Here is a 13,068-nt window from a genome sequence, read left to right as displayed (position 1 = left end):
AGTTACAGTATTAGGTGCAATTTTCTGGGATCCATTAATTTTATTATTTCCAAAGACTATGTAAATCATTGATGAAAATAATTCCTCAAGAATATTGATGCATTTTCGTTACTCTGCAGTATTCAAAACTTTCATTCAAATTGCTCGACAATTCTTGGCTCTCTTCCAAACTGCATAGGAAAGAAAATAGAAAAATAGAGTGGAATTAAAACGCATTGGAATAGAGAAGATCATCAAACTCTTGCAATAAATTTTTCTAGACAAAAAATAGTAACTAATATTGAAGTTGCTAAAGATTCAAAATATTCTAAATGGATTTACGTTTCAGATATTTCTCTTTAGCATGGTTTTCCTTTGTTTGAAGAATATTTTATATATACATTTTTTAATTAACATTATTATTTTTTTTTTAGATTTGAATGATTTTTTTCCTGATCATCAAATACTCTTAGCTTACCTTTGGATAATGAATTGGAATTGTAGAAGTATACTGGAATGAAAGACTTCCTGGCAACCCATAAAAAGTTATATTCATCATCTGTGTCTGCATGTCATTAAAGTGTGCAAATACCATTTTCTTTCCACTTGGTGAAAACCATAATACTTTGTTAGAGTTGAATACTTCCTCTGAAAAAGAAAAACGAATACCAAAAGATTATTAATCGTGTTCTCAATATTTAATGTCACTTTAAAAATTATTGAATTAAAATTAGGGACAAGTAAATTGGTCAAGTAGAATGAATATTTTTTGTTTCTTAAGGCAAAAAATTAGCTTTAGAAGTTAAATAGCGGAAAAAGGTATTTTTATTGGAAAACGTAAAAATAAGAATTTGCCATAAGATATAAAAAAATGCCTGAGCACCTAAGTAGGAATGAGAGGAATGTTTCTTGATGGGGAAAAAAATAAAAAGGTTGGTAGAAAGAAAGCAACGATTTTGAACATCTTTAGTGAGAAGTATGAAAGAGTGTAAAGATATCCTTTGTCCGGAGCGACGTTGTGGAATGCTCTAACGTTTGCGTGCAGTGGACTAAGCTTTTTCAGAATACAAGGAAAAGACTCATTTTTTTTCTGGTGCTTATAGCGATGAAGGTCTACAAGCTAGAAGTGAAGAATTTCCCCTAGAAAGAAAAGAAAAAAATGGAAATACTTTAGATACTACAGAAGTCTTTGAATTTTTTCCTCAAACAAGTCCAGTAATCTCGAGAAATGAATTAAAAAAGATATTTTTTTTTAGTGAATTAAATTGAGCTGTAATGAGATTAACTTTATTTCTACCTTACTTTTTTTCTGTGCTGTGTAATTTATTTGATAATCATCTTTTTACTAATCATCTGAGAGCAACTGAAAGAAGACTACTGTAACTTTTTAAAGTGACTTAACCAAGAGAAGAGTCTTTTATCCAAAGTATTCTTAAAATGACCTAGCTAATAAGATAGTAGACAAGGTCTTCCACTAGTCAGACACATTCAGCTCAGCATCCTTCAAGAATTCAACTCACTAACAACATTACAGTTTTAGCTGCTGTTGTTCGTCAGTTGAACATTCTTCCTCACGTCTGACTATAATATAGATTCGTTTATGAGTTGGAATTAGAATAATTCACTTTTACTATAAGCATTTTGATGATGGAATGAATGGTAGTTTACATCAGCTAATTTACTATGAGTAGAATAACAAGATTCCTTTTTTTTCCTATCAAAAGAATTTTGAATCAAGCATGATATTGACTTTTAAAAAGTTAGATTTTAAGCAAATTTCAAGTAAACAAGCTTTCAACGAACCAATAAAAAATCATGTTATTAAAAAATTGATGTGATCTGGTAGCAATTGATCTAACTTTATTTACATAGATAAAAGAAATCGTATGGGGTAGAAAAAAATTTCTGTTTGAAGTGAAAACAATTTTTTTCATCGTAAAAGAGGTATAAAACAACCTGATTAAACATTTTTATGTAAGTTTTATTAGATTTTCGATGTTGAAGTAAAATTAACAAACTGAGAAATGAGAGATTTTCATGAGAATTCAAAACTTTGAAGTATTTTAAAAATGATTATTTTCATATTCTTATGTGATTTTTGTCTATTAATTTTTATTTGTAGCCTTTTTAATGGTTTTTTAAAATTACTTTCCACTGAAAATCTCTAGGGTTATTATTTATTTATGAAAAATTGTAGAAATGAAACTACATTACAATGAACATTCTTAATTTAAAATTATTTTCTATTCAACAAGGAAACTTTATTCAGCAAATCTCAAAACTAAATATTAAAAAATATATAATTCCAGTGGAAATGGAATTTCTTCATTGTAGTTATACAAGTATTTTACATTGAAAAAAAAAAATAAAGGAAATTGAAATGAAAAAAAGCTGTTATTCTCTAGGTCAGTGTAGAGGAAGCTGTTATATAAACAGCTTCAATGTTTGTTCTTCTTTAAGAAAATCTCGGGGGCAAAGTATTCTCTGTCGTCTCTATCGTCCAATCAAGTCGTTCTATCCGTTATTTATTCAACAGCCGCGGGTGACGGTCGGCTGAGAGATAGTTAGCTGCTTGGCGAATGTCATATTGAGACGTGCTCCTGGCATTCGAATCATTTTTCCATGGTAGAATAGAAATAATCCAAAGATATCTTGGTATCATTTTTTTTTGTTTTATTTGTATTTTGCCATATGAGGTGGATTAAACGAATATAAAACTGAATCGTTGTTGATTGTGGGGGCCTGGAGATATTTTGAAATCAATTTTCATCAGAAAAGTTTTATGAGCTATCAATCTTTATTATAACGAATCAACATAGAAAAAATTCCATAATATAAACTAACTCCAATTTTTCTAAAGTCAATTTTGAGTTTTGGCTTTCATTTTATTGGTGATGGAGTTTGACTTTTATAGAATTGCTAAAATTTTATAGAGTTCAATAAAAATTGTTGACTACATTTTAATAGAATTTTTTTAGTGTAGACTTCATCTAAAGTCTCTTTCTAATTGACGTGAAATGGAATCTTTTTAAAATTAACTTTAATTAATTAATATCTATTTAGGTTTTTGTAATTATCTGGGATTTAATTTGGCTCATGGGTTGGGCCTGTGTAATTGTTTCAAATAAATAAATTATTATTATTATTAAAAAACAAGAAAAATATTAATTTTAACAGCACCTTCACTACTAAAAGTAGTAGAATATACGGTGTAATATTGATCAAGATTTATAGTTGATTCATATGAGTGATGAAATTTAATTTTATCATTAATTTTTAATTGTTTAAAACAGTTTTAAATTAAGCATGTTAAATATTTCAAAATAAAAAAGACATTAATCAATTTAATAAATGATACTATACATAGATAATTAGAAAACGAGTGTATTAAGTTTTCAACTACATATTTTCATTATTTTATTATAGCATTGTACATTTAATGCATTTGAAATACTTTATTTTAGACCCGTTTTTTGATCATTAGATGTTCAGTAACACTTGGAAGTTTGTTTTGTTAATCTCCAGGGATTGCAACTATTCATACAACAACTTGTAAGAAGCATCCTGGGATCCATGTCTTTCATTGAAATTCACAATGTTTCTTAGTCTATCAGAGCTAATTTTTTTTTTGTAAATTCATGGAAACTTTTCTCACTTTAAAACTAGTGGACAAAACTGTTAATTTGTTGAATAAAAAATATCTTTAACACAGCAATATACAATAATCCTTTAGTATATTGTACACATTCAATATCTCTTATCTATTGTGATAATTCTAAAAAAAAAATAATGAATAAATAAAGTGTTGGTATTTCAAAACTGCATGCATTAAAAAAATATGTATTTTTGAGGTATTTTTTTTCAGGAAAAATTTTATTTTAATATACTAAAGATTATCCTTACCGAATGAAATATTAAAAAAATTATTGAATGAAGTATTGATTGTTCAATAGATAGAGATCAGATGGACTTCAATACTAATCGGATTCTACTCACAACTGAGGATTTGCGAATAGGATATTTCTAAATCCGCTAGAGTTCTATTAAGCGAGTAGTGATAGCAATTCGATTTGCTGAGTAGAAAATCATGATTTATACATTTAAAAAAAAAACGTGCTTTAAGAGTAGGAACGAGAAAAAAAGAACTAAAAAAGGTGTAAATACAAAATGAAATTAAATATATTTAAGTAAATGAATTATTGTAAATGCGTTATAATATATTAAATTAAATATAAACAAATTATATCTCTAGCTCAAATAATTTTCTTCAATTTGCAATTTATATTTTAATTAATTTGTAATATCAAATTTATTTAACATAATATCAGGCTAAATCTTAATTACATTAACTGAATTTCATTACTATCAATTGATGATTATATTTAATTATTTAATACATCATTAAATTAAAAACTAATGTTTTCTTTCTTATAATTGTATATAATTAATCAATTTATTCATTTAATATAATTACAGTAATCCTTATTAGTTTGAAAAATGCTTATTACTGACTATTCATCAGAAATAATTAAAAAATAAATTAGACTTTTTTACAAAAATGTAATTTATTTGAAAATAAAGTACTTTTGTATTTAAAGTGATAAGTAAATATGAAAATAGAGAAACTAATTGGACTCTTTTACGTTGAATAAACTCCATTATGGTGAAAGAAAAATTACTCAAATATTAATAAAGTATTCACATCAACTTCTCAACTACAAGTTAAATGTGGTGAAAATTATTTTATAAAAGTAATTGTAGTTGGCTACCGGTAAAACTAGGGTAATGCAACGAGTAAAGAATTATTTCGTTTTACTATTATTTATTTATTCCTCTTGTCCTCAATAATTTTATGAAAAAATATACTTTATATTTGAGTCTTTTATGAATTTTAAAATATGAAGGTGAATGTTGATAAGGGATAATTGATAAATGTATGACAAAAGCTACTCTTTTAATCAAATTATAATTTGCTTTATTTTTACGAGCTTTCATTTCTTTGTATAAAGAGATTTTAAATGTTTTAAATTAAAAACAAAAAAAATATTTTTAACTTTTTACACATCAGTAGTCTAATCATGGAAATATGGTGGATGAATTATGTCCACTTGAATTATTACTTGAATCACTCACATTAGCTACCCAAGTAGAGAAAAAATTATACTCATCATGTGAGTGAGTTCATAATAAATATTTATATATATATATACATATATAAAAGTGACATTTAAATGTGTCTTTTTATTCAACTAAAAATATCTAGGACAAGACCTCTAACTTTTTCAATTCTTTAGGGATTATTTTGTCGAGTGGTAGTTTTATGAAAAAAAATATATGATACAAAATGAGAATAGGATAAACCTGTAGATTAGTAAGTAGTTTGTGATGTGAGTTAATTCATGCATAGTTGATTTTCATTCCTTCAAATAGAAGGATGGAATTCCCTAGATAGATTGTAGCACAAAGTTTTCGACGGAAGCATTGATTATCATTGTCGTTTCATGAATGCTTAATATTTAATCAGAATTTAGTAAATACGGTTCGTATTCAAGTTCACTGCAGTGTAATAAATAGGAAAATTAAGAAATAGAGATAAGAGGAAGCGGATAAGGAAGCTATTCATGTGCTCCATTAAATTATTAGGGTAAATTTCTAGATTATGGCCTATTTTATCAAAATGCACTCAGGAAATTCTTTAAAAAAATGCTAATCTAAAAATAAAAGATTACATTTTGATGATAAATTAATATGATGGTACTTGAAAAAAATTTTAAAAATATTTCTTCAGAATATGTAGTTATTAAAATAATAATAAATAATTAAAATATTATAAAACATAAAAATGAGTGGATGTTTTATAATTCAGAATTGCTTTTTAATGAATCAGACAGATGAATAAAAATTAACTGTACTCATTTCAAGCTCGACACATTCTCTCAATTCCAAAAGAAATGTGCAAACTCTAGAAATAAAATTCAAAATGTAATTTTTAGAATAACTGAGAAAGGTATTATAAATAAAAAGGAATTAATTTATTAATAAAATTATTGGTGTCATTTTGTGAGATATCTTTGTTATAAAATGAGTACCATTAATAATAATGCATATCTCATGATACTTTGACGAAATAACAAATGTGTAATGTGTTTGAAAAATGAAGAAATCTATTATTTAATTTTGTCAGGAATACTTTCTCATTACGTTAGCATGTATATTTATGTATGTTATGTGCATATGCACATATTATAGATATACGAAAGGGAAAAGTAAAACGAATGGCAGTGCAACATAGCAAAAAATAGACGTCGACTGACGAAAGCTAATATATGAATGCGTAGACTGTAAGCACAGATCTACAAAACGTAAAGCACATGAATTATTGCTGCGACGGGATTTCGACGTACCTCTCTCTCTCTCTCACTCTCTTTCCTCAACATGTACACATACCAGAAATGGGTTTATACATGTTCGAATACGAGTCTACGAATGTCGTCTCCCGTGTGAATTGCCTCTGTCACCTCGAGATATTACTCTGTCGTGATAAATAGACAAAACCACAAATATTCGTTGGCAAAATAATACTCAAGAGCCACAAGCTCGTGATATCAAGTATTAACGAAATATCTTTGAAAATTCACTCGTAGGGAAAAATCATTTTTGATGAGTTATCAGATAGAATGCAAGAGGAATTATTTGCAAATGGATTTAAAATAAAATAATAAATTATTAACTTCTTGGTAGAGTCTGTTGAATAAAAAATTAATTTAAAAATTTTAAATTGAAGGAATTGGTGAGAATTATTTTAACGATATTATTTATAAATATTCAAGTACTGAATAATTTAAAATAATTAATTAAATGATTAATAAATTCTGCAGAATGTAGACTATAGCTTAGTGAGATAAAATTATTTTATTAAAAAATAAATGTGAGTTTATTAAAGTTGGTTTAAAAAAGTTGTTGATCTATTTTAAAGTTATTATTTTATTAATTAAACTTCAACTTGAACGAACAATTTTCCAAACAATCTTTCTTAACTTGGAATATTTTTAAATTCTTCTAACAAGATAAGTCTTTTATCCTGAGAATGTTTTAATAAAATAATTTTTTCTTGGAGTTATTTTATAGTTTATCGATTGATTTTTTTTTTTGAAAAAGAATATTAATTCTTGTTTAAAAAAAAATTAGAATTGTTTGATAGCTAAAAAATGTTATTGAATATTTAAAATGTAGTAGAAAATTTTTCAAAAAAAAACTTGCAAGCTAGAATTTCCATTCTCAATTTGAATACAATATTTGTTTCTATTTTTAAAAAATAAAAGATAAATTTAAAAAAAATGAAAGATAAAAAATACTGGAATATACACTTGGAATAAATGAATATTCATTTGATTTCAATTAAGTTCTCTTAGATAGAAAAAACTTTTCATTATAATTTGTTTCTGAGAAGGCAAATATTTTTTCTTGGTGGAAGAAAATTTTATTACCACGTTCGAATAACTGTAACTAGAAAAAATAAGCTTTTCAATAATAATATTTCAGTTTCCTGTTGAAAATTACACTTAACACACTTTGTCCAAGATTTTATGAAATTTCATCGTAAACTTTGTAAAAGAAATTAACGACAAAATGTGGAGGAAATAAAAGCAAGCTGCGTTAAATAAATGGGCTTTAAAAGCTTAAATGAAAATGATAAGTGAAATAAATTGAACTTTATATCAGCTCAAGTACATGATAGTATTAGATGCTTCATCGTACCTTCATAAACCCAGTCTGGTACTCCATTGTATATAGTCCTGAAAACACCATTCGTGGTAATCCGATAATCCAACGACTTTTCTGCTTCTGGTCTATAGTAAATATCGTTAAAATGGACAAATACCAAATCATTGCCTTTTGATGCCCATGTTGCTAACTGCAGTGTCGTCGAATTGCCCACTGACAGAAGAGTCTCATTCCTGTTAACAGAAAATTTATCATTTTTTATCGAATTCAATTATTACAACAAATTGATTACAATGTTTTATAGCTTTTATTTACAATCAATTTGTGGGATGAGTAGTTTTTTAAATCAGTCAAAATCAAATTAATCGATGCGATAGTGCAGTAGAGTGTAAACCCATAAAATTCATTAATTGAGATGTTGGTATTATTCATCAATTCAACTAGGGTTTTTTAATTAATATTTTCAAAACATTCATATCAATATTTTGCTTTAATCTATTTATTTATTATTAAGTTCGAAAATATTTCTTTTTTCTGAAACATTCATACTGATCAGTAGGTTCATGAATCTACAGCAGAGAATTTCGTTTATAAATGGGGAAAAGAATGATGTTCTATAAATGATTGGCATCGAGTAAATATCAAATACATGAAATATACATTCTACTTCGGATTGATTGGAATAACTATTTTTGTAATGTTTATTAATAGTCGCCAATTTTTCAGAAATATGAATGGTGTTTTTAAATTTAAAAAATAAATCCATTACTAAACACACGAATTAATTTTTTGCAAAGTATTTTGGCGATTTAAAGGGTGAAAGAAATTTTTTAAACAATTTTTATGGATATGCATATTCAGCTTAGATTTTAAGGTTTCCAAAACGTCCTTAGAAACAGTTATTGCCCTGTCCGTTCATGAGTTATAGGGGTTTAAAGTCAAGGGAATGATGAATTTTTATTTATAACTAGTTTTACCCTTTTTTGAGGGTGTTAAAGTGAATTTTCTTGGGCTGGGACCCGATTCCGTATTTCTACGCATCAAGACGAAGAGAATGAGTGGTCAAACTTGAAAATCGGAGAACTTTTATTTTTTGGCTGAAAAAAATGGAAAGGGGTACCACTTGCCATTTTTTGGGGTCGAAAAATCAAAGTTGTCCGATTTTCAATTTCGACCACTCATTCTCTTCGTCTCGATGCCTAGAAATGCGGAATCAGGTCAAACATATGAAAAATCAATTATTTCACTCCTAAAATGGGGTAAAATGGGAACTTGCTTCAATTTTACCATCAATTATCCTCCAATTATGATTTTAACTCTATCGAATTTTTCTCTCTCATCCAGATCTTTCATTCGTGCCCTCAATCAACCCCGTACCATCATTAGCATAAAAGTTATGCACATTTTCATGTCCCACTGGGAAACGTTGTGGGAACGAAATTTCTTATACGAGGAGGAATGTTTTTCATATCAAAGCTTGGATTTGGTATGTTGAACAAAGCTCCTAATACATGTCATTTTGATGAGATTGATATTTACAACAGTTACATAAAAATGAATTATTTTTCGACATTTGAGTTTATTGAAACACAAATCAAGCTTTATTACGGAAAATGGATTTTAACGGTTGTAAATAACCCTCATGTAGTTGGGGTCGTATTTGTATTCCTCGGAAGTATCAGTAATAGATATTTCGAAACTTGAGGAACGTGCCAACAAACCAGAATTCTCATAATGAAAGGCCACACTGTTTTGATAGAAGTGAAAGAGAAAATTGAATCGGACTTGATCAAATATTTAAACTATTTTAATAAATAACTCCATCAGAAAGCAATAACTAATTGCATCCAGATAGTTGAAGAAGAGAGTATGGGCCAGTTTGTGACACTTTGCATTATTCAGAACATTAGAATATAGATCTTTTGTAGTCGACTGTTAGGAAGTAAAGTTAGAGAAGTAACTGCAAGGAAGTCTCAGTGAGTCTGTGGACTTCAGAGGCTTTGAGTATTGTATGCTACCCTCGTCTACCTTCTTCTTACTCTCAAGAGGACATAATGTGTGGACTTGGCGAGCTGATCTCGTTGAGGAGACTGCAAAGTTAAAGGCTTTGGAATTCCATACATCCTTTGTACGATATATTGGCTAACAGGAAATTTGAGATTCCACAAAAAATTATTGCTTCTTTGATGTTTAAACACTTCATTTTATGATTCGACAATCGGACGATTCGAGAGTAAATAATTTCTATTGTTTCATGGAATAGATTAATACAAATACCCGACATGTAATTAGTGGTAGGTATAAAATTATACAGTTATTATATTAATCGTAAGAACAAAATAATTTTTTTTCTATTACAATAAATGTAATCAAGCATTAATCATTTACATTTGCTCTTGTATTTTGATTATCCTTCTAATCTTAACCCTTTTTATTTTGAATAAACAATAAATAATATTACAAGGTGGTTCCAGTTTCACGAGATCATGTAATATAAAAATTCTTTAACACCAACAGATTTCCAGTTTATTGCTGTTACAGAAAAGTTTTATTTCGTGTTTATATTACTTCTGAACTCCACGAAATTGCTACCGTCTATCTATATTTTTTTTTGTTTAATTATAAATAAGCACAAAGGAAATTCTAGACAAAAAGTCGTTCTTTAAATTCAAAATAAGGTTGGAAAAATTACCCTATTTTAATGCAAATTTTCTTCTCTATGGAAAATAATTTTTATTACATTCCCTTGTATTCTTCATTAATCATAATTACATTGCAGTATAAAATACATTCTCATTTTTTAAAGAATAATATTTACACTTTTTTCTTTAATGAAGTCATTTTTAGATCTTTTTTTCACCTCTTGTAATTTCTGGAATTTATTATCTTAGTTTTTATTTTTAAAAATGGTCTAAAATAAAGATAGAAGTTTATTTGGACTTTTATTTCCATTATTTTTGTAGTGTTTAAAAATTAGTATTAATTTTCTATCAAGAAGTTTTTATAATAGAGTCGATTTCTAATAACATCTTCACATTTTGAAGCATGAAGATGAATAAAAACTAATCAATGTTTTAAGAAAAAATGTATGTATGTGCGTATGTATGTCAGGTATTTTTTGTTCATGAAATTTCGAGAATGAACGAAGATATCAACTTAGTATAAATTTTATTCAGAAGATAGTACAATAAAGAGAATTTAAAAGAAGTTCCTTTTATAACTAACAATCTATTAAATAAATTAAAGAATAAATAATTGAAAATACATTTGATCTATTAAACAATCAATATTAATAACTGATCAGGTACAATATCAACAAAATATTATTACACAAAGCTCTTATACATGACTCTTAAGAACTTTATATTGTTTATAAATAAATTACAATTGTTATAACCAGAAATTTTTTTATAATCTTTATTGGGGTTAACAGAAGAAAACTCTTATAGTTAAATTTATTATGTAATGTTAATTTTCCATTTGAAAGCTCATACCTGAGTCCTTTCATTGTAAGAAAAGGACTCAACAATGAAATGCTAAATGGAAAATTAACATTACATAGTGAATCCAACTACGTCATTTCTCTCCCATTCATATTAAAAAATATTTACCAGACTATTTGCTGAAGTAAGCTAATGATGTAGGAGAATGACACGAAGCCATTTACGCTGATTCGAAAATCCTCTATACAACGTTCAAATCTGTGTTGAATTTATGTCGATAATACGTTCGATTTGGTATATGGTTTTACAGCAATAATACCTGTATTCAAGAGTGACAAGAGAAAGAATAAATTGTATAAAATTGAATACACTTGGAATACTTGAGCTGCAATCATTGTATACGAGATATTTTTATCAATCTCAACACATAAAGTACATCTTTAATATCATAAATAAATATTTTTATCAATATATTTATTACACAAAATATTTTTTTTATAATCCCATGGATTTACACATAGCAAAAATAAGCTTAAAAAAATTTATTTATAACAAAAGTCTGTGCTTTGATAAAAAATAATGCAGAATTTCTTAAACGATGAGTATCAAAGCTGTTAGTGTGTAAGGATAAAGTTCATTCAGAAAATATTCAAATCTTATTCTTCTGCATTTCTATGACTATAGAAGAGGTCATGGTGCACTCAACAACTCATATATCTTTTCAGCAATTTTAAAATGCAGACTATTAAAAGTCTTATTATTAATAAAAAATCTCCAGCATTGATTAAATAAATAAAAGATTGAAATACCCAAGATAATAAATTGGTTAATTCTCAAATATATCAAATAAAAATAAAGATTTGCATTTATTTGCAAGTAATTATGATTAACAAAATAATCTAATCTCTTGGTTTTATAAAATATTGATTGTATAATTTCTCATGAATGTAAAGTTATGATTTAATCTATTGAATAATGAAAAAATATTCATTTGTTATTCATTTATTCTTCTATTTCATCACCATTTGGTTTCAATTTTAAATTTATCAGTAATAAAAAACAGGCTGATGAAATACAAATTGAATGATGACTACAATTGAACAATTTTCTTTCAGAATGATTGAATAACAAAAATAAACATTTTTCAAAGTTGTTCATTCATAAACAATTCAAAACTACTAGACAGTTTCACTGGTAATAATTTCCCTAAAATATTTTATTCCTTCCCATTGCAATAAATTTATAGCTGAACTTGGATGATTACTCTCTAAAAATATCCAATTTTATCTCAATAACGAATCTAAAATAGTTTGTGGAAAACAGAATTTATCAAAAAGTAATATGAAAAGAACATTTTAGCATCATCTTTTGAATGGACTTTTGTCAGTATGTCATGAAGATGATCAATTGACACTCACTTCCTTCCTGCAATTAGAACTTGTCAGAACATTTAGGTGGCTGTGAATATTTATAGTATGAATGTTCCTTACTCTCAGCAGTCTCATCTCAGTAAGGGTAGTGGCAAAAAGCATTCCGCTTGAGTTCTGGATTCACCAGCAACTCAAGAGTAAGCATTGTCATCAAGAAATGTGAGGAAGAAATGGAGAGAGATACAGCATTATGTGTTTCACTTATCTGCTACGTCAACAGTTACCAACCACAATGGTGTTACATCGAGACATTGTCTACTCAACTTTTTAGAACACAGAAAATATTATGGTACATAATATTGCTTTAAAGAAATTCCATCCAAAGAAAATAACTTTTTTTAGCTGAGTAAAATGGATTTAATAAATGAAGGTAAAAGTTTGTTAGGCATCAATTCAATTACATGGAAGTTTCTTTTTGCAGAGTAAGTAGGTAAGAAGAGATAATTAAGTATAAATTCAAAAGTCGTAAGTAGAAGCACAAAGTACTGGAA

The 13,068-nt window shown here is 27.1% G+C and overlaps 1 protein-coding gene across 2 annotated transcripts in view; it reads right to left on the bottom strand.

Moving 5' to 3' along the window:
* Positions 1-13,068, bottom strand: part of ome (dipeptidyl peptidase 4 omega) — a 183,180-nt gene that overhangs the window by 22,832 nt on the left and 147,280 nt on the right. For both annotated transcript variants that reach the window (XM_035078449.1, XM_035078450.1), the window contains 2 exons: positions 7,738-7,937; positions 458-627 (listed from right to left, as the gene is read on the bottom strand). In XM_035078449.1, coding sequence (XP_034934340.1) covers positions 458-627; positions 7,738-7,937 — 370 coding nt within the window. The remainder of the gene's footprint in view (positions 1-457; positions 628-7,737; positions 7,938-13,068) is intronic.

This window comes from Chelonus insularis, unplaced genomic scaffold, assembly GCF_013357705.1.
Source record: "Chelonus insularis isolate UGA/USDA-ARS -01 unplaced genomic scaffold, ASM1335770v1 contig_160_pilon, whole genome shotgun sequence".
NCBI lineage: Eukaryota > Metazoa > Arthropoda > Insecta > Hymenoptera > Braconidae > Chelonus > Chelonus insularis.
Note: the sequence above shows the minus strand (reverse complement) of the source record. Positions and strands in the feature narration are given on the sequence as shown.